We start from the raw sequence: 22,300 nt of genomic DNA on the forward strand, positions 1-22,300 counted from the left end.
GGAATTTTTATTCAACGGTAAGGACGACATCGATACTGTGAAACATACAGCAAGCTAGGCAGTGTCATTGGATGCTCTAATACGGAACGATTCTGATGGAAGCTTCTAACTCTACTCCCTCTCTCTGTTTCTCAATCTCTGTTCTCTCGCGAGCCTTTCATCTTGGAAAATGGAGAAGGTGGAACGTCGTATCTCGGCGACGGCGGTTTCCTTTTGACGGAGGAACCGAGTGAAATTAGTTTCTTTCGAACAGATGGGCACTTTCTGGACGAGTTCAGCGAGTACACGCGTAATCGAAGGTTAAATAGAAGCGACATTTGTAATTAAAGGAAACGTGCTGCATTAGGTGAATTATTATTGGAGGAATGAAATTATACGAGCAATAAGTGTGACGTTGTACTTGTTTTCTTCGGATGGTGAATTTTTGGAGAAATTGCACGGGTTAATGTTTCCCGTAGGAACATAATTCGACTCTGGGGACAGAGTTCAGGTAATTACCTCTCGCGTCATAACGACCAGAGTGATATTAGTGGCGCTGGTCTCGTAAAAAGCGCCCACGTCAGTCACGTTCACGCCAGAACCAGGTTTCCACTCGCCCACCTTCACCAGCTCCTCTTTCTTCAGCTTCAGCAGGTCTAATTTGAAGTTGTTCCGCTTCCCTTCGTTGAACTCGATATGTCCGGTTAGGCCGTGTAGGCCTGCCTGCGAACAGAAGTGTTCGTAACCCTAAATTCCAGGCGAAAAGAATTTCTCGATCTGCACTCTTATCGCCACCTTACCTACGAAATTATGCAAATTAGAAATTACACAGGTATTCAGTTTCGAAGCAAATTATACAAACTATGGAGAATACTAATTTTTCTTTGTACCAAAGTCATATAATTTTTGGTAATAACTCTTTACATATTAATAAAATTCTATCAGTAAAATATAATATTTTTTTATATTTCAATACTTATGTCGGACGCTGTACCTTTCATTTTACCACGTTATTACACTTCGTTATCTCCTCACCGACAGATTCACACTGCAGTTTGTTCAAAAAATAAAGGAGGAGTAGAAAAAACAACGTAGCCCAAGTGGAAACATAAAAACCGTGTTTTTCTAAAACTAACACGCCCAACATTCCCAAAACAATTATTATTCCTGGCAAATACAAGCACGCGTATTTTACCGAGACTTATTCCGCAAACAAACGGCCTATCTTCGTCAGAGCTGTCCGCAATCTACTCGAACAGGCGAATATCTCCGCAATAATGGCCAGTTAAGCCACTTCTGTCGCGCGATCGACCGTCACACGGTGCAATTAATCGTTGGATCGCGGGACTCGACCGCGCCAATTCTCCAACGCATAATTACACGATAACGAGGCCCCATCGCTGTTCAATGTTCCACCAAATTATCGACAGTCGCCGTCGAAACGTGTGTTCTCAGCCTAGATCCGTTATTTCACATGCATACATACGAAACGATCGTCGTGAAAAGCGTACAGTGATTCTGGAAAGAAACGTAGAAAATCCTCTGTTCGTTAATTGCCACCTGGGAAACCAGGATGGCCTGCTTAAATTTACGATGCATTTCTCTCACGGAACATCGTCCCGCAGACCGAATGTCTGACCCATTATATCTTCCGGCTGGTGTTTTTATCTAGCTCGCGTTGCCTGCCAGCAAACAGCGTAACCCAATTCCCGTGTCGTTTCGACGAGCCATCGTTTTCGAGATTCTCCCTGCTAGACAATGGCAATTAAATCTCTCTATTCCCCCCCACGGAGTATTTTTCGTTGTCACTCTAAGGGTGTAATTTCATGAATTTTAATCCTTTCCTCGACGACTGCCGCTTTTTTTTTTTTTGTTTTGTCCTAATCACCGGAGAATTTTCGGTCACAAATATGAGACTATTGAGTTCGTTGTGGAGAGAGGAATTGACCGAGTACAACAAGCATAGTATTCTCAGAAACCACACATGCACGCGGTAGTTCGTTAATTGCCCTCGTGTCTACGCCCTCGCTTATGTAAAATTCAGCGTGGTGATTCGGCCGTGTGTCCTGGATACGCGAATCTTCTCGCTGTTTTGCTCGTTCTGACGCTTTTGCGATCTTTCTCTTGGAATGCGTACAATAGCGACTTGAATAAATCCTCGGTGAATTTTCGTCGTATCGTGTTCTTTGATACGCATGTTTTGTCATGGAAAGTTTCTCTCGGATCTGCGATACATGAGAGATAAGTGGGAGCGACGGGCTGTGATTTATGAGGTGAAACCTCAGGAATTTTTTGCATTTGCTTTGGACAGATTTCAACGCGGTCATTCTCACGGTATTCGAGCGCCGTTTGGATTGCACAGATGTATCATTTGTGTCTACAGTTTGACGTATACGAGATAATCTGTTTGTACAGTCAATTATGGTCCCAACATGGCTATTGTATACCGATCTGCAAACGATCGATATATTACCCTTGTCCCTTGCTTCGATCCTAATGTCGCGTTGTTTAAATTTCAATTTAAATTCGATTTCAATTTAAATTCGAAGAGTCTCAATTTGACTGACCGCACTTAAGTAATTCAGATTTTGTTTGAAATATTGGAAATGAAATAAAAAGGAATATGGAACACGGTGCGACGCTATGTCGTGTATAGCAAAAGAAACCAACGAGGCTGTGCCATCGGTGGAAACTTTTTTCGAGTCCTACCAAGCGCAGTTAGCTACGCTGGCGTGTTTACTTAGGGGGCAAATCGAGTGAGTGCAAAGAGTGGCGAGCACTCGTGAAGCAATACCGTTCTCTCGAGGATCTGTCACTAGTGAAACGCGATTTCGAGCCACTTTTCCGCGCAAATGTCTTTTTGGAAATTCTTCGACTTGTCCGACGTCTGACCATTGGCCGACCGTATCTACTTTGCCCTCCATTCATCCAGGGTGCGCAAATATTTGCTCTGTTCTTAAAATCCCGACGTTCGTTCCCTCTCTAAAACCAACAGGCGTAAGTAGAAATAACTAGGGACAAGTGGAAACGACCGCAATCAGGAGCAATCTTCTGCTTTTAGCGTTGCAAGTAGAATATATATCTCTTTTCTCAGGCATATTGCCTCCATATAGTATACGACTTAATGACTCATTTCATATTCAACTCTCGGTGCTTTTGGTGAATCGAACTCTAAGTCGAGGCTATCAACAATTACCTAATCGCAAAAATTTTCTTTTGAGATTATGCCTGATGAAATTATAAAAATTTTAAGATATCGTTCGAATGTTCCATTTTTTCGTGCATAGTTATGATTTATTTTTTTTTAGGGTTGCTCAGACCACTGTAGAATTGTGTGAAATGTCAATTCCAATTTAAGAATAATCGTAAGAAGAGCTCCGAACGGTATCGCGTTCTCTTCGTTAACGTCGAATCACGGTGATCCGGCATTTCCGAAATTTCCACGAGCCGGTAATTGTGAGCACGATGGATTACGTTCTGTAAACTCGTACTTTGGGTATGACGCCGCTCGTAATGTCTGTACCCGACGATTTTCCGCGCCGCCGTGTCACGAACGAAACGTACAGCATTTTCCAGTGACGCGGATCCGAAAAGCCGTCCCGGCTTGTTTATTTCACGTGGACCACCTTTTGTTTCGAACTTGTTTACCGAGATTTCGAAACGTTCAGCTTGTCGGCGGGAACGAATCGTTTTTATCCTTTGCTCGGAGCAATTTTTCCTCTTTCACCGATCAACGAAATTTTTCCGACACGCACAGTCGACCGGCAGATACAGAATTCACGTGAACCAGAAGTGAAATATACCTGGTTCACTTGAAAACAAGTGAAGTGTTTCAAAAACATGAACAATTTTTGTGTGTATCTTCTGTTGTTTCAAGAAAAATTGAAGGAGAATCCTTTACAAAATTCTCAAAAAGAACATCACGTAACCGAGACTTTGTCAATTTTGACGAAATTTTGTTTGGACGACGTCACCTCTGAAATTCAACGTGAGAAATTAAATCTCGCGAGGATCGACCGCGCAACTTTTCGCGAAAAGTCCAATTTCCAGAAATTGTCGCGCCTCCGTATTTCGAGAAGTCCTCGATCATTCCCCAAACACAAAAGAACTTTCCCCAAAACTCGCGTCCAATTTTCTTTTCCGTCCGTGCTTGGGAAAGGAGAAACTTTATAATGGTCGCGAAGACGAATAAGAGGCAGAGAGTGAGAGAAAGAGGCTGCTGGATAATGCGCAGAAAACCACCATTGTGCCGTCTCCTAAGTTCTTGCGACGTTCTTCTTTCCGATCCGGAACGTTTGAACATTTTTTCCGACGTCCTCTCACTTCCTGTCTCCGTTCCGCGACATCTGCCAATTTCCATTTCGTCGAACGTGTACAAACACATCGAGCCCCAGGTCGCTTAACAGATACAACCGCTTGCAAAAATGGCCACGTCGTTCTATCTTCCAATTTGATTAACGAAAAAAAGGGCGACAAAGTTCAGATAGCGATCGAATATTCCGATGAATTCGATTTACCATCGTACGTGAGATCGTTTATTCCCACTTTTCAACGCGATCCTTCCTTCCTTCGGACGTTTATGAATTTTCATTAAATTCATGATTAAACAACGATAAATAAATACTTCTGCGGGTGTTGCTGGTGCAAAAATTATTCCAGTCACGTGGAACGATACCGTGGAACAGGGGGAGGGGTGCAAACATTTATCAGGCGTGGCGAAAAACAAATAATATTGAACGATTAAACGTCAATGATGGCCTTATTTATCGAGCAACTATGGGTACAATCAACTTATCCCCCCGCTTTCGAACATGCGTTCCGTTAAACGCCGGTTATTCCTGCGCGTCCGCGCACTAAATTTCCCGTTCATTTATCAAGGAAACTGTTTAATTTACGCGGAATATGTGCGGCGCAGTTCATTAATCGATACGCGGTCGCAAAACGAACGTCATCCGCTCTGTGATTCCATCGATGAATCATGCGCCACGTGTAGGTACCGCGCCACTATTTATCACAACCCTCTCTATAACACAAACTTGAAATTCTCTTCCAACATTTCCTCTTTTCAAAATAAATGAAAATTCTGCTGTGCAGTGAACAAACGTATGATTCTACCTTTGGAAACAAGAGAAATTTGCACACTTCTTCTGTCTCTCTGAAGCATCATTCGATCAGAGAACAATATTACCCTTAAATTCGACAGATAAAAATTTCTACAATTTCCACCCTCTTCCAAGTCAGTAGTAACAGTTTCATCGTCAATTCCCTATTATCGCTACGCTCCATTAAGCACACTCCGATAGTTCTTATTCCACAAACGAAATCATTCCATCGTCCCGCGATCGCGTTTAATGCAACAATAGGAGAAACAGTAACGTTCACCCTCTCCATTGAATCTGAACCTATAGGAAGCAACTGTTTGTGCAAAACGTTTCCCAACCGAAACATATTTCGCGTAGGGTGTTGAAGCATCGTAGATGAAGTCTGTCGGTAATTCGAAGCTGCCCGGTGCATTTCGAGCTGTTCCCCTCGCTGCCAGAAGTTCCACGAGACTACGTAGCGTCGTGCCACTCGAACTCGTCGCAAACTCCGACGCAATATTCACTTAATAAACCCAAGGTGAACGTGAGCAGAGGCCCTTACGAGCTGTGGCACGTGTTGGCCGTGTCGTAGCGAGAGAGGACAGTTCGTGGAGGAAGTTAAGCGTGGAAAGATGCGAACGGAAAATGGAACGTATCGAACGGGTCGCAGGAAATGGACCGTGGAAAGACGCATTAGAGGACGGAGCAAGGAGAAGCTCGCACAAGATAGAGAGAGAGAGTGAGTCAGATTTGAGGAGAAATATAACGACGCAAGGGTGGTTTGTTGCGGAGGAAAGTTGGTCAAAGGAGCAGCGGAAATTCGAGAAAGAAATTGGTCGTGTATAGAGGGGCAAACAGAGCGGAAGATATTCGTGGAAAAGCTCGATTCGATGCTTGATGTTATTTTATTTTATTTTCAGTTATTCTTTTTTTATCCTGGTATTTATATTTGGAAAACATTACCTGGTTCAGGGAAACGCGTCAATTAATTCCGTCAGAGTGTTTTTTTCCCCTCCTCCAATCGTCGATAAATACGGTCGTTTAAATCGCGCGAAATCCGTCTATTTGTCACAAACAGAGAATTATATCCGGCCGTATGAAGAACAGTCCCGATGAAAACCGTCCGGAAAAAATGACATCCTTCTGTGTCCTCGATCCCGCTGATCCCTGATTTGACAATTCTATTTTTCATTCGTGCCCGTGTGTCACGCCACTCGCCGGATCGACCAATTTTCGCATTTCATAAAACATACATTTCGTAAAAGCAATTGAACCTTGGAGAAAAATATCGCAGGGAAAATCTCGGAGATCGAGAGAGAGAAGTGGAGGGAATAAGAAGAAATTCGAGGGACACCGGTGTCTCGATATGGCTCGGATAAGAAAAGGGGAGGGAAATATATGTATACAATGGCAAGGGATAGCTGTCGAGGGAAAGACGTGCAGAAGACACAAGGGACGGAAAGGGTCCATTCTACGTAGCTATTTGCTAAATACGCTGTTCAATTATTCATGTGTCAACGTTGCTTCGCCTCTCAGCGCACGTTTGCGGCTTATCGTTGGACGCCTACCAATCTGGCTGCTTCAACCTCGAGGACTACTATTTCCACCCATTTATCCGGACATCCGCGATTTCCTTCCCTTGTACCCCTCGGGCTGCTACATTTTTTCCGCTGATTTCCCGCCAACCAAATCTGCCGAGTCTCGCGGCTCCGACTGTAACACAGCACTTGCATTAGCCATCCGTTCCCTCTTGTACCTATGCTACTTCGACGGTATCGGCGTGGAAGGTTGTATCGTCGATGATTATATCTGCGAACCTCGATTACGACGAGCTTTCTTGTTCCGACGAAACTGCAGGTTTTTGGGGAACGTGGTTTTGCGATGAGGTTCGTTCGTTTCATTTGGACAGCTAGAGTGTGCAGCTGTTTGTTTCCTCTCTGTCGCGGGTGGAAATCGCGGTGGAAGCGAGGACAAGATGATTCTTCCTGCCAGGATAAGTCGAAATTATGGAATAATCTACCCTGTGCGAGATATTATTTCGAATTTTTAGTTTCATTTGTATTTTTCTACGTAGATTATAAATTTTCACTGCTCGATCTTTTATTTCACGCGAACTCGTTTGTTACACGCCGGAGTGAATAGATTTCACAGAATGTCGGAGGATATTTCTTCCGTACCAGCGTTTAGAGGCACCCTCGATCTGAATTAGGTCCCCCTCCCCCGGCTCGAAAAGCCCCACGTCGTAAGTTATAGGTTCGTTCATCCAGATAAATGTCGCGGGCGGTGTGTTCCATTCAATTTAGCAAGAGTCACGCGCCACGTTACCTGCACATCAAATATTTTATCGCGTCTGCGATACGTTTAAGCGGCGCCCTTCCTGTATATCAAACATTTCATTGACTTTGCTCAACAAACGCTTCTCATATCACGTACTGCGCCGGGGATTTAATCGAAATCGGGTTTCGACTTTTATTTGCGAATGTCCACTTCCGTTTGTTTTTCATTGTCACGCCGCTGGCAAACAACCGGGAATATATGTATTGTATACATTTTTATCGCGCAATCTTTCTCATCGACACGCCCGATGTTTGCTCGAGATAGATAGATCCAGGGTGTCGAATATTTTTTTTTCTCTACCCGTGTTATTCGAACCGTTATTCCGAATATCGATGCTGTGTTAGTTGCCAGTGATGATGATTTAAAAATAGTCCGACGCTCGTATTACGTTAATCAGAATAAGACATTTCTGTCCAAAAATTGCAAGTGGATTTAACCTAGTGTCATAAAAATCGGAATTTTTGCAATAAATTTCTCCAACTTTCTCCTTTTCAATCGCATGCTTCACTGTTGAATATTACTTTTATTAGAAAAATTGTTTAAATACTTAAACCCACGATCCCAAAGGATGCACTAATATTCCAGACCACCGTGAAAAGCAATTCGAAACACTCAGATTTCCTCGTAAGAAACAGCCGTCCTATCTTTTCTCACGTATGAAAAATCTCGTCCAAACATCCACATCGATCTTACTCCCCAAGTTTCACGTCCTCTCGAGCCGGAATACGGTAAACACCGCGAGTCCAGCGTGGAATCGGTAAACAAGAGGCGGATACATCCTCGGTTTCTTCCAGTGACGTATCGCTCGAGTGCGAGCAACGGTTCGGATATTTATTCGTCCAATACGCCGCGCGTTTTTTGCGCTCCTACTAAAAGGTCTCTAACTATCGTCGAATCATTTCTCTCTCGTGCCCCGTGGTAGAAGCAGCTCGAGGGGAGAGAGTTTGTAAACTTCTCTCGCCTCTTCTTCCGTTGCCGAGGCAGACGTGCTCCGTGACTCGTTTCTTGTTTATGCAGCACGATGCAATTAAGAGGAATGGAATTGTTAACCGGGGGGTCTGGGTCCTCGGCTCGGAGCTTTTGTCCGTCGCGACCTAAGCGGATCGTAAATCATTCCCCGCGTACCTCGGTACACCGGGTGATTCGAAAAATAACCGGTTCGAACGACGACGCTGTGAAACTTACAACGGATTACGTTCTGTAAACTCGTACTTTGGGTCTGACGCCGCTCGTAATGTCTGTACCCGACGATTTTCCGCGCCGCCGTGTCACGGACGAAACGTACAGCATTTTCCAGTGACGCGGATCCGAAAAGCCGTCCCGGCTTGTTTATTTCACGTGGACCACCTTTTGTTTCGAACTTGTTTACCGAGATTTCGAAACGTTCAGCTTGTCGGCGGGAACGAATCGTTTTTATCCTTTGCTCGGAGCAATTTTTCCTCTTTCACCGATCAACGAAATTTTTCCGACACGCACAGTCGACCGGCAGATACAGAATTCACGTGAACCAGAAGTGAAATATACCTGGTTCACTTGAAAACAAGTGAAGTGTTTCAAAAACATGAACAATTTTTGTGTGTATCTTCTGTTGTTTCAAGAAAAATTGAAGGAGAATCCTTTACAAAATTCTCAAAAAGAACATCACGTAACCGAGACTTTGTCAATTTTGACGAAATTTTGTTTGGACGACGTCACCTCTGAAATTCAACGTGAGAAATTAAATCTCGCGAGGATCGACCGCGCAACTTTTCGCGAAAAGTCCAATTTCCAGAAATTGTCGCGCCTCCGTATTTCGAGAAGTCCTCGATCATTCCCCAAACACAAAAGAACTTTCCCCAAAACTCGCGTCCAATTTTCTTTTCCGTCCGTGCTTGGGAAAGGAGAAACTTTATAATGGTCGCGAAGACGAATAAGAGGCAGAGAGTGAGAGAAAGAGGCTGCTGGATAATGCGCAGAAAACCACCATTGTGCCGTCTCCTAAGTTCTTGCGACGTTCTTCCTTCCGATCCGGAACGTTTGAACATTTTTTCCGACGTCCTCTCACTTCCTGTCTCCGTTCCGCGACATCTGCCAATTTCCATTTCGTCGAACGTGTACAAACACATCGAGCCCCAGGTCGCTTAACAGATACAACCGCTTGCAAAAATGGCCACGTCGTTCTATCTTCCAATTTGATTAACGAAAAAAAGGGCGACAAAGTTCAGATAGCGATCGAATATTCCGATGAATTCGATTTACCATCGTACGTGAGATCGTTTATTCCCACTTTTCAACGCGATCCTTCCTTCCTTCGGACGTTTATGAATTTTCATTAAATTCATGATTAAACAACGATAAATAAATACTTCTGCGGGTGTTGCTGGTGCAAAAATTATTCCAGTCACGTGGAACGATACCGTGGAACAGGGGGAGGGGTGCAAACATTTATCAGGCGTGGCGAAAAACAAATAATATTGAACGATTAAACGTCAATGATGGCCTTATTTATCGAGCAACTATGGGTACAATCAACTTATCCCCCCGCTTTCGAACATGCGTTCCGTTAAACGCCGGTTATTCCTGCGCGTCCGCGCACTAAATTTCCCGTTCATTTATCAAGGAAACTGTTTAATTTACGCGGAATATGTGCGGCGCAGTTCATTAATCGATACGCGGTCGCAAAACGAACGTCATCCGCTCTGTGATTCCATCGATGAATCATGCGCCACGTGTAGGTACCGCGCCACTATTTATCACAACCCTCTCTATAACACAAACTTGAAATTCTCTTCCAACATTTCCTCTTTTCAAAATAAATGAAAATTCTGCTGTGCAGTGAACAAACGTATGATTCTACCTTTGGAAACAAGAGAAATTTGCACACTTCTTCTGTCTCTCTGAAGCATCATTCGATCAGAGAACAATATTACCCTTAAATTCGACAGATAAAAATTTCTACAATTTCCACCCTCTTCCAAGTCAGTAGTAACAGTTTCATCGTCAATTCCCTATTATCGCTACGCTCCATTAAGCACACTCCGATAGTTCTTATTCCACAAACGAAATCATTCCATCGTCCCGCGATCGCGTTTAATGCAACAATAGGAGAAACAGTAACGTTCACCCTCTCCATTGAATCTGAACCTATAGGAAGCAACTGTTTGTGCAAAACGTTTCCCAACCGAAACATATTTCGCGTAGGGTGTTGAAGCATCGTAGATGAAGTCTGTCGGTAATTCGAAGCTGCCCGGTGCATTTCGAGCTGTTCCCCTCGCTGCCAGAAGTTCCACGAGACTACGTAGCGTCGTGCCACTCGAACTCGTCGCAAACTCCGACGCAATATTCACTTAATAAACCCAAGGTGAACGTGAGCAGAGGCCCTTACGAGCTGTGGCACGTGTTGGCCGTGTCGTAGCGAGAGAGGACAGTTCGTGGAGGAAGTTAAGCGTGGAAAGATGCGAACGGAAAATGGAACGTATCGAACGGGTCGCAGGAAATGGACCGTGGAAAGACGCATTAGAGGACGGAGCAAGGAGAAGCTCGCACAAGATAGAGAGAGAGAGTGAGTCAGATTTGAGGAGAAATATAACGACGCAAGGGTGGTTTGTTGCGGAGGAAAGTTGGTCAAAGGAGCAGCGGAAATTCGAGAAAGAAATTGGTCGTGTATAGAGGGGCAAACAGAGCGGAAGATATTCGTGGAAAAGCTCGATTCGATGCTTGATGTTATTTTATTTTATTTTCAGTTATTCTTTTTTTATCCTGGTATTTATATTTGGAAAACATTACCTGGTTCAGGGAAACGCGTCAATTAATTCCGTCAGAGTGTTTTTTTCCCCTCCTCCAATCGTCGATAAATACGGTCGTTTAAATCGCGCGAAATCCGTCTATTTGTCACAAACAGAGAATTATATCCGGCCGTATGAAGAACAGTCCCGATGAAAACCGTCCGGAAAAAATGACATCCTTCTGTGTCCTCGATCCCGCTGATCCCTGATTTGACAATTCTATTTTTCATTCGTGCCCGTGTGTCACGCCACTCGCCGGATCGACCAATTTTCGCATTTCATAAAACATACATTTCGTAAAAGCAATTGAACCTTGGAGAAAAATATCGCAGGGAAAATCTCGGAGATCGAGAGAGAGAAGTGGAGGGAATAAGAAGAAATTCGAGGGACACCGGTGTCTCGATATGGCTCGGATAAGAAAAGGGGAGGGAAATATATGTATACAATGGCAAGGGATAGCTGTCGAGGGAAAGACGTGCAGAAGACACAAGGGACGGAAAGGGTCCATTCTACGTAGCTATTTGCTAAATACGCTGTTCAATTATTCATGTGTCAACGTTGCTTCGCCTCTCAGCGCACGTTTGCGGCTTATCGTTGGACGCCTACCAATCTGGCTGCTTCAACCTCGAGGACTACTATTTCCACCCATTTATCCGGACATCCGCGATTTCCTTCCCTTGTACCCCTCGGGCTGCTACATTTTTTCCGCTGATTTCCCGCCAACCAAATCTGCCGAGTCTCGCGGCTCCGACTGTAACACAGCACTTGCATTAGCCATCCGTTCCCTCTTGTACCTATGCTACTTCGACGGTATCGGCGTGGAAGGTTGTATCGTCGATGATTATATCTGCGAACCTCGATTACGACGAGCTTTCTTGTTCCGACGAAACTGCAGGTTTTTGGGGAACGTGGTTTTGCGATGAGGTTCGTTCGTTTCATTTGGACAGCTAGAGTGTGCAGCTGTTTGTTTCCTCTCTGTCGCGGGTGGAAATCGCGGTGGAAGCGAGGACAAGATGATTCTTCCTGCCAGGATAAGTCGAAATTATGGAATAATCTACCCTGTGCGAGATATTATTTCGAATTTTTAGTTTCATTTGTATTTTTCTACGTAGATTATAAATTTTCACTGCTCGATCTTTTATTTCACGCGAACTCGTTTGTTACACGCCGGAGTGAATAGATTTCACAGAATGTCGGAGGATATTTCTTCCGTACCAGCGTTTAGAGGCACCCTCGATCTGAATTAGGTCCCCCTCCCCCGGCTCGAAAAGCCCCACGTCGTAAGTTATAGGTTCGTTCATCCAGATAAATGTCGCGGGCGGTGTGTTCCATTCAATTTAGCAAGAGTCACGCGCCACGTTACCTGCACATCAAATATTTTATCGCGTCTGCGATACGTTTAAGCGGCGCCCTTCCTGTATATCAAACATTTCATTGACTTTGCTCAACAAACGCTTCTCATATCACGTACTGCGCCGGGGATTTAATCGAAATCGGGTTTCGACTTTTATTTGCGAATGTCCACTTCCGTTTGTTTTTCATTGTCACGCCGCTGGCAAACAACCGGGAATATATGTATTGTATACATTTTTATCGCGCAATCTTTCTCATCGACACGCCCGATGTTTGCTCGAGATAGATAGATCCAGGGTGTCGAATATTTTTTTTCCTCTACCCGTGTTATTCGAACCGTTATTCCGAATATCGATGCTGTGTTAGTTGCCAGTGATGATGATTTAAAAATAGTCCGACGCTCGTATTACGTTAATCAGAATAAGACATTTCTGTCCAAAAATTGCAAGTGGATTTAACCTAGTGTCATAAAAATCGGAATTTTTGCAATAAATTTCTCCAACTTTCTCCTTTTCAATCGCATGCTTCACTGTTGAATATTACTTTTATTAGAAAAATTGTTTAAATACTTAAACCCACGATCCCAAAGGATGCACTAATATTCCAGACCACCGTGAAAAGCAATTCGAAACACTCAGATTTCCTCGTAAGAAACAGCCGTCCTATCTTTTCTCACGTATGAAAAATCTCGTCCAAACATCCACATCGATCTTACTCCCCAAGTTTCACGTCCTCTCGAGCCGGAATACGGTAAACACCGCGAGTCCAGCGTGGAATCGGTAAACAAGAGGCGGATACATCCTCGGTTTCTTCCAGTGACGTATCGCTCGAGTGCGAGCAACGGTTCGGATATTTATTCGTCCAATACGCCGCGCGTTTTTTGCGCTCCTACTAAAAGGTCTCTAACTATCGTCGAATCATTTCTCTCTCGTGCCCCGTGGTAGAAGCAGCTCGAGGGGAGAGAGTTTGTAAACTTCTCTCGCCTCTTCTTCCGTTGCCGAGGCAGACGTGCTCCGTGACTCGTTTCTTGTTTATGCAGCACGATGCAATTAAGAGGAATGGAATTGTTAACCGGGGGGTCTGGGTCCTCGGCTCGGAGCTTTTGTCCGTCGCGACCTAAGCGGATCGTAAATCATTCCCCGCGTACCTCGGTACACCGGGTGATTCGAAAAATAACCGGTTCGAACGACGACGCTGTGAAACTTACAAGTTTCTCTGCTCCTTCTTTCTCTCCCTCCACCCTCGAGACACTTCCAGTCGTCGACGCCTGGGACTGGCTCTCTCACTCGTTCAACGAAAGGAATAACGAAATCACTTTCCCGTGAGTTCCTTCAGCCACGTCTGGAGCCGCTGTGTTTATGCCAACCCCTCCGACAGAAATTCGGGAAGACGAGGGAAGAGAGCACTTGGCGAGTTTCGATGCTTTCGCTAACTTCGCTGACGCTTTAGCCGTGTCACGTGTGTGAATTAATGCGCCGCTTGGAACTTCCAGCTGAAGATGCCGCCTTCTGAATATATATCTGTTGGATGAATTTTTAAAATTTCATTCGAACGCGTGACAAACTTTTCCAGGGGAATATTCTTCTTCGTAACGAGCAGTGTATCAGTCAAACCTCTCTACACACTTATTAACCCTTTCGTTTAATGCATTCCGGTGACTGTCGGACGACAGAGATATTCCGTTCGCGAAGTGGGAAAGTAAACGAAGAAATTGCACGGCGTACGTAAAGAGTTAAAGATCAAAGAGAGTGGTAATTCTTTCTCTCTACAATTCACACGTTTACTCGGCACAGTAAAACAGGAGACACCGTAATTTCTTCGCCGATTAAACACACCAATGAGAAGACAGTACCGGCGTTAATGCAAGCCAGCTGCGAGCTATAAACGAATTTAAACGAAGTACGGAAAACACTCGATCGTCCCTCGCTAATTAACCCAAATTTTCGGCAGGCGGAGGCTCGTAAACGACGAGTCGACATTTTCGATCGAAGAGGTTCGGTGGCTTCGTAAAAGGACAGCCTACGAGCTTTCAAAGTCTCGTCGAATCATCGTTGGCGACGTTTACGACGGTGGAAAAAAGGGAAGTGAAAAATTTCACGACTTGAAAAAATAAAATCGCTTCATAAATTACGGATAAGCGTTACAGAAGGGTCGAAATGGAGGGGGAGAGACATAGTTAGGTAACGTGCTTTGTCGGTCGGAGTCGGCTGTTCGTTAAAGGAGCTTCACTCGTAAAGCACCGCACGATATACCGTCACGTCCTATCGCTGAAATTTATGCGATATACTTCACTCCATGGCCACCCCCTATGACAGCCAGCCTTTCGACTTCCTCTCTGATATACGGCGGATCGACGAATCCAGCCGGACGAAAATTATTACTACGGTAAACGAACGAATCGTTTTCGAATTGAGCGAAACCAGCGAAAAATGGTTTACGACGATGCGTGTGTAAGATCACGTTCAAATCGTAAGAATTACCGTTTGCTTTCTCGAAGAATAACTTACTTGATCTGTTCAATTTTTACATCCTCTACGTATAATAAATTTCACTCGATTTCGTGTTTTCGTTTCGTCGAGGCTTTCACAGATTCTCGATATATCACGCAGAAGCTGACACAGCTGCTGTAACATTTATACAGAAACGTTTCTACCACATGTACGTTTACTTGTATGGAAAGTTCGGCAGGCAGAGGTTTGTTGAAAATTAGTTGGTTAACCAAGAGTGGGAATTTCAATGAACGGAACGGCGAACAGACGAGGTGAATGAGAAGAGTGATGAATCGATATAGGAACTTTCGAACTTCTGCATTTGTGCCTTTATGTTTTGCGTTTCTGTTTTCAATTTCCACGGTGTGGAGTTGGTCGAGGCAGCGGGAAAATCAAGAAACACTTCTCTTTGCGAATTACCCGCTCAATTATAGGCGAAACGTGCTTTTCAATCTGTTAATTGGAGCAAAGTTGAACTTGGCGCGGATGAGGAGAAAGATCGACGTTCAATTTGAAAGGGAAAATATGGCGAATAATGTGAGAATGTAGACATTACACTTGGGGTTTTCTTTAGTTAACGCTGAATACACATCTTCACGTGCATATAGAATTTCTACGATATCGATACAGGAACTCTAGTGGAATTGAATTTTTTACGAGATTTAAATCTGTCGAGGAATATTTTTTCCATAAAGAAGCTTCTATCGATTCTTCGTTCTGCGGTATTCGCGCTATTTCATAGGCTTACAGTGAAGTCATTTTTTATCTTGCTCAATTTTTTTCTATTTTATACGGTTAATATCAATTACAGCAGCTTTTCTAACGCGATTTCTGCGTAGAGTTGTTTCTGTTGCGCACTGCGGTCCCCTTAACGAACGACCCGCCACGTTAGTGAAAAATTATAGAACGTACGTACGGTATTAATGTAGTTGTACAATGAAAGACCATCGTCCCATGGCTCCTCTTTCTCGCACGACAAATTGGCGGGCTTGAGGTCGTGGCTGCGATCCAACGCGGCCAAACCGTGCGCGAAAACCTGCACGCTGTCGTACACCAAAGCTGGTTCTGCCTGAAACATACGTTTCCCCTCGTGTGAAAAGCTGATTGAACCTGTGCTCCTCGATTTTCTTACCGCATCGTCGAATTTTAAGGGCACCGGTGTTATAAGAGTAAGTTTCCTCGAGTCTCTATAGTCACCTACGAACGAGCTCGGGAAGAAATTGAATCTGCGGCGAGATCCATTGTCGGCTAGCGGTGAATAATCGCATGATTTACCGAACAATGAACGTCGAACGATTTCGAGGGAACGGTAAAGTAGGAATCGAAGCGTTCTTTATGAAATCAAAGTTGAAACTTCCGTTGGAATGGTCGTTTTTATGATCATTAATAGTTTCATGGTAACGCGATTACTTCGTCATCGATCGCATCTTAAAAGTCTTCTTCGACTCCTTCCAGATAATTTTCCGTTTGTTCTGTAAAATTTATCAAACGCGCCGGCTTTGCGTTCGTCAACTTCTGTAGCTCGTTATTTCGTTCCAGCGTCGAGAGAAATTACACTTGTATTTAATTCGCGAATAACTATCGCGCTCCGAATATTTCGTTTCACGAAGAGTAGCCGAAATTGGTAATTCGCGATTGTCGCGGTTCTCGGGAAAAAACTGGGCCGTGTTTCGAGTTGTCTTAATTAAATCGTTTATCGCGAATCACGTTCTATTAAGGATCGACAGCTGTTGACAATTTCATCGTTCGTTGGTTCCTTTTTACCTCGCCGATACAAGCTTTTTACGAAACATATTCCTTCCCGATAATAACGACACAGAGCACAGTGTAATTAATGGAAACACGACATTATACGCGATTTAAATATTAACAGAGTCGAAAATTGCAGAGAGAAATCTCGATCGAGAACAGAGAAGCACAAAGTTGGACAGCTTTAATTTCATTAATACACAATTAACAAAATTATTCGGGGTATTAATTTCGCATACCAAAGAGACTCATTATGCGCAACTTTGAAATGCAAGCATGTCTGATTTCGTTTCGTCGCGTTTTGTAATCTGATTTCGATAACTTACCGGGAAAATTTACCACAATTTATGTCTCATAAAGCTCCAATTATACCGATTAAAGCTGATTAAAAATAGCGTTTCTTCGACGTCGAATAACTTATCGACGCTTAGTCTCAGAAAAATATATCGCACATCAGCGGAAGCGTTGAATCTTCCCCTTTAAAACAGTTTTTGTTTCATGCGAATGCGTCTATCCGTTCGCGAGATATCGTCGTTGGAAGCGGACCGTAATTTTTGATCTTTCTCTATCTCCGTCTCACTCGCACAGTCGGACCTCTCACTCTCTCTCAGAGGCCACTGACCTACCCTAAGCGCCCCACGTGTGCGCTGGTCAGTGCACAACTGAGTCAGCGTTTTTTCACTACTACTACTCTAGACGTACGCATTTCCAGGAAGCGAAGTGGGTCACACCGTTTTCCTGGAATTCACCCCCATTCAAGGGTGACGCGCGCTCGGTGCACGGTGCGCTTCGAAGCTTCATATCTCCGGAACTAATTATCGTATCAATTTGAAACAAAGCATGTTTTAAAGCGGACGCTTTCCTTTATATAATGAGCATGGTTCTATGGATAAGTTTTTAGTTATTTCTAATGAAATTTTAAGTCAAAGTTGAGAAAGTGTTCGTTGAAAACTACTGTACAGGGTGTTTTTAAATTTATACCGCGTGAAATAGGTGAGAACAATTTATACGACACTACGAAAATGATTTATTAAAATGTTACGGTGATTAAAAAATCATTGTCCATTAAATAAACTTCTACGAATATTTGAGAAACTTTTCTTTCAAAATACAGAAATTAATAATTGACAATTATGACAGAAATAGTTTGTTAATTACTTGAGTAACTTTTATGACCTCTCTGATCCCTAAAATTTATTCCAAATTCATCGATAGCGATGTCTATCAATTCCAATTGTTTCCTACTTTCTACTTTTCTCTTTTCTACTCGAATTATTTTCCTTTGTGCGGTTACGCGGTAATATCGAAGTTGAAAAAAGTTCCTGTCTGAAGTTCGCGCGCGATCACCCGATGGAAACGCAGAAAACCGTTTTCCGTCTCAACAGGCAAGGGAGCAGCAACGCGAGACCAGTTCCGGGACGTTGCTCGATAACAGCGACTTCCGGCGGCCGGGAATACCTCAGAGTTACATGAACTTTCCACCAACCTGGATAACTCCGGTTTTGTTGAGGATCGCGTAGCCAATCGGCTGGAAGCGTTCCATCTGTCGTAGAACTTCGGCCACTTTTGGCTCCTCTAGATCCACCAGACGGAACGCAGTCATGTTCACGCTGTTGTACTTGAAGTCCTCCAGATCGAACGTTTCGATGTCCTGAAATCAGATATTTCTCTCGACTCGTCCTCGTTTTATACGTGTTATCTTTCTACATAGAAAGAGAGGGAGAGAAAAAAAGGGGGGGGGAGAATTTAATAAAGCGTTACTCGATACACGATCGGGACGCATTTTATTACGTTGGAATGGAATGTAACAAAACTCGTAGCTCTTGTGCCGAAATAAATTCGCGAAAAATACTCCTCTTAATAAAAACACCGGCTATGTTCGGTATTCGATTTCCCCGATATTGCGCGCGTTTGAACAATTAAAATCTCACGAAAAATAAACAACAAACTATTCGCGTGCGAGACCAACTAGTCTATTTTAAAACGTGGAATAAGTACGTGTAACTTTTCTTCGTCAGAGAGAATCGTTCTCGCTGTTAGAGAAGCTTGCAAAGTAGGGAGTTTAAATTGAGGAAAAATGTTATTCCTCGCCGAGCAATTGCACAGAATTTCAGGTACACCCTCTGAGGAGCGTCTCGAGCAGCTAAGCTTCCTCGAAACACAGCCAGCACAGTCAGATATGATTTATAATTATTACAGAGCGATGTATCGCTGGAGGTTGCATCGTTAAGGTAAATAATGTGCACGGGGACGAGGTCGACGACCCGCGTCGGGACGCCACCGCCGACAGATAAAGCGGCTTTCTGCCTCGAAGGAACTTCCTCTCTGACCCTGTACACCCTTTCGCGTGATTTTCGACTCTCTTTTCCTGTCGCCGCACCGTTATTCTTCCCCACGAATCGCGATAACGCCGATGGAACCTGTCGTCATACCGCCGCGGAGTGATTTATCTCCGAACTCGCTGTTATGTTTATACATCGTGCTCGAAAATCGAGGAGAACTCGTAAGAGATTCCGCGTTTCGAGGAGCGATAAGGGTAAGAATCGTGCTTCTCCTGGGAATTCGAGACGCGGCGTGCAGCGCGAGTAGATGGAACGGAAGATTCGGTCGGATCGATTTTTCAAAATGCACTTGGGTCGAAAAATTTGCGTGTAAAATTATACGGGAATGTAGGACATTCCGGAGAAATATCGCGGATGTTTGACTTTCATCGAGTGGAAATTTCATATTCCCACGGATGACACATGGGAACGATTTCAATGATCGATGATTATGATGGTAATAGCGAGTCGCTATGCGAGACACGCGCAACATTAACAACAGCGGACGCGATCGATCGTCGCGTGAAATTGACAGACAACCCTTTGTCACAGGCTGCCCTCGATCGCGTCACTCTGTCTGTTTCATTCGGGATTGTTTCGGTCAACATTTGCCCGCTAATAAATGTCATAATTATCTATCGGTGTCGTTGTATCAGCAAGCATTAACTCGTCTGTAGTACTCTTATTGAATTACCTGTTATTTGAATTACGATCCGCGACTGTGAAACAGAATTTCACCTTTAACTCCGTTCATTCGTTTCGTCTTAAAGTTACAATCTTGCCGAGTTTCCCAAAAATTCCCCGTTCTCTTCCTCCTTCTATTTTCTCTTTATTTTAAAAGTACACACATCTGGCGCCACGGGTAGGTTCAAGTAAAACTTTTCGCTGCCAAGAATTGTCTTTATCGCCTTTCTGCATATTCGTTCCTCTATCTTTCCATCGGCTGCTCTACGAACTTTCCCAGATTAGATAAATATTTGAAGTACCTCGAAATCAGGTAGAACCAAAAATTGCAATAATTCAAAAGCTTGAATATCTCGAAATAAGAGACAGTGTACGTGTGCTACTTTAAAGAGAAAGCTCTCAAATTTATCTGTACACTGTACTTTAATATCGACGATCTTTTTTATGGGCTCATATTGTAGTCTGGAAAAGCAATTCTGTTTTTCGAAAAAGTCACGATCCCATGCGTCAACGGCACTCGGCCATTAATCGTCGCGAGGATGTACGAACCAGCCCTTAGAGCAGATTATACCGACGGCTGGCATTCCACGGGGGAAATTCATTCGATGCAACCCGCTGATAGACAAATGCCTGCCTGTTAATTCGCGTCGATTCGTGCACGATCGAGGAACGCGGTCGCACGATTTACCGTGCTGTCGTGCTCCTCGAATCGCGACGGCCGAACGATCGTACGAATAAACGCGACCATTTACACTGAATTGCCACAGATGCCTGCCAAAGGACTCGCTTGTCCGTCGTTTCGCTTCAGAAATGTGTCGAATTTGTAAAGTCACGGACGTCCAACGTACAGATCCGTTATTTCGAACTGATCAGTCGTTTTTCTTTCTGTAATACATTCTGTATTTACAAACACTCGTTAAAAATTTGACAAGTTATTTGACAAGCAATCAACTGCTTTTCGCGACGTTGTTTATTTACAATATCGGTTAAAATTGTGGAACCACTTGTTCGATTAAATTAGCGAAATGGAATTAATTCCAGGCGAATTAATGACACAGTGGGAAGTAATAAAAATGACTTTTTTTAAATCGATCCAGAATTTGCAATTTAATAAACGTTCGAAAATTTTTAAGTGGCGATACACGTGGTTTGCATTCGACAGAAATTTCCCACGATTTTCACGACGAGTTTAGCTGCGTTTAACAAGCAGCGCGCGTTGAAAAATTGCGAACGCTTCGATCAATTTTGTTTCCGAAACAAGTGGACAGAGTCGATAGCAGAGATCGCCTAATTTCATGCCGAATAATTCGCAAAGGTGGACTTTCCAGAGTTTCCAAATGAAGCGCGGCTGCTTCGAGAGATAATCGGACACTCGAGTGTCACATTGAGCTGAATTTTTACGTCGAATTGATATTTAATTGCAGCATCGTCGATCTAGCTTACCATGAAAACCAGATGCAAGCGATCAAATCACCGTTTCAGACATGTTTCAACTTCAAATTACTCAAACTTGTACCAAAAATAAACAACCTAGATTTCGATCGTCGAACAAATTTTTTCTCGTGTTTTCATCGTGCAGAACTAGATCGAATCTAACGTCCCATTCAACTGTTACACTATCTGCCTCCAATACTCGTTCACTCGTAGATCGTAATCCACCGTAAGGATGTCAGATTGGCCAGCAGTCCAATTGCGGCCCGTTTATTCGACAAAGTGGACCCATCGGCGGTGGTGAACACGCGAGTGCGGCTGAAAAGCTCGAGTGCGTCAAAGGAGCAAGGCTAACCAACTTTCGCGGGTGGTATCAAAGCGTGGCTTAAAAGAGAGGGTTCCTCCGTGTCTAATTTCCGTCACAGTAAATTGGTCTCTGCGTGGAATACTTACGAACGTGGTGAACATGTAGTGGTATCTGTAATCGTTCATCTGTAGCTGGAGTATCTGTAACAGGGAGAGAAAACCACGAATTAGTCGCGTGATTAGCGATGATTCTGCCCGCAAATTTCCGCGGCTGTTGGAGGGTAGCTGAGCTTTGATCGCGTCTTAACGTTTGCACGGTAGATATGAACTTCTGACGATTAAATCTGGATTAAAATTTTCCAACGAGAGGAACTTCGACGGTGTAATTTGTGGAGGAAATATGGAATTGATTTTTGCAGATATGAAATTTCTTCGACGTCGTGAATATCGCGTATCGTGAATATGCGGTTATTAACATAAATTACTCCTGCAGTAGGATTTTATGGAATGCAAGGATATTCTTTGGTATCTGGGAAAAACACACAAAAGTTTATTTATCTTTCGTCGATACAGGTTAAATGTTTGGTAGAAAATAATTTCGAACAAATCAATGCAGTGTTCGAGCTGTTGCTTTTGCTTTCGAGCGTACTCTCCTAAGCAGCCGTACCCTCCCGTTACAATATTAACGAAACGGATAAAACGATTTATAACAATTACTGTGAGAAGCGTCCGGTGAGCCTCCTGTACTCTACTCTCTGGAAGGTGTCCGATGAACCTCCTGTACTCTACTCTCTGGAAGGCGTCCG

The 22,300-nt window shown here is 43.7% G+C and overlaps 1 protein-coding gene across 1 annotated transcript in view; it reads right to left on the reverse strand.

Annotated features, from left to right (window-relative positions):
- The window catches only part of LOC108578222 (glutamate receptor ionotropic, kainate 2), a 168,134-nt gene that overhangs the window by 24,994 nt on the left and 120,840 nt on the right, over positions 1 to 22,300 (reverse strand). Inside the window, exons 5-8 of the mRNA XM_017941508.1 lie at positions 21,642 to 21,695; positions 18,239 to 18,403; positions 15,920 to 16,072; positions 499 to 702 (exon numbers count right to left, since the gene is read on the reverse strand). Coding sequence (XP_017796997.1) covers positions 499 to 702; positions 15,920 to 16,072; positions 18,239 to 18,403; positions 21,642 to 21,695 — 576 coding nt within the window. The remainder of the gene's footprint in view (positions 1 to 498; positions 703 to 15,919; positions 16,073 to 18,238; positions 18,404 to 21,641; positions 21,696 to 22,300) is intronic.

The sequence above is a fragment of the Habropoda laboriosa genome, unplaced genomic scaffold (genome assembly GCF_001263275.1).
Source record: "Habropoda laboriosa isolate 0110345459 unplaced genomic scaffold, ASM126327v1 scaffold5, whole genome shotgun sequence".
In the NCBI taxonomy this organism is placed as follows: domain Eukaryota; kingdom Metazoa; phylum Arthropoda; class Insecta; order Hymenoptera; family Apidae; genus Habropoda; species Habropoda laboriosa.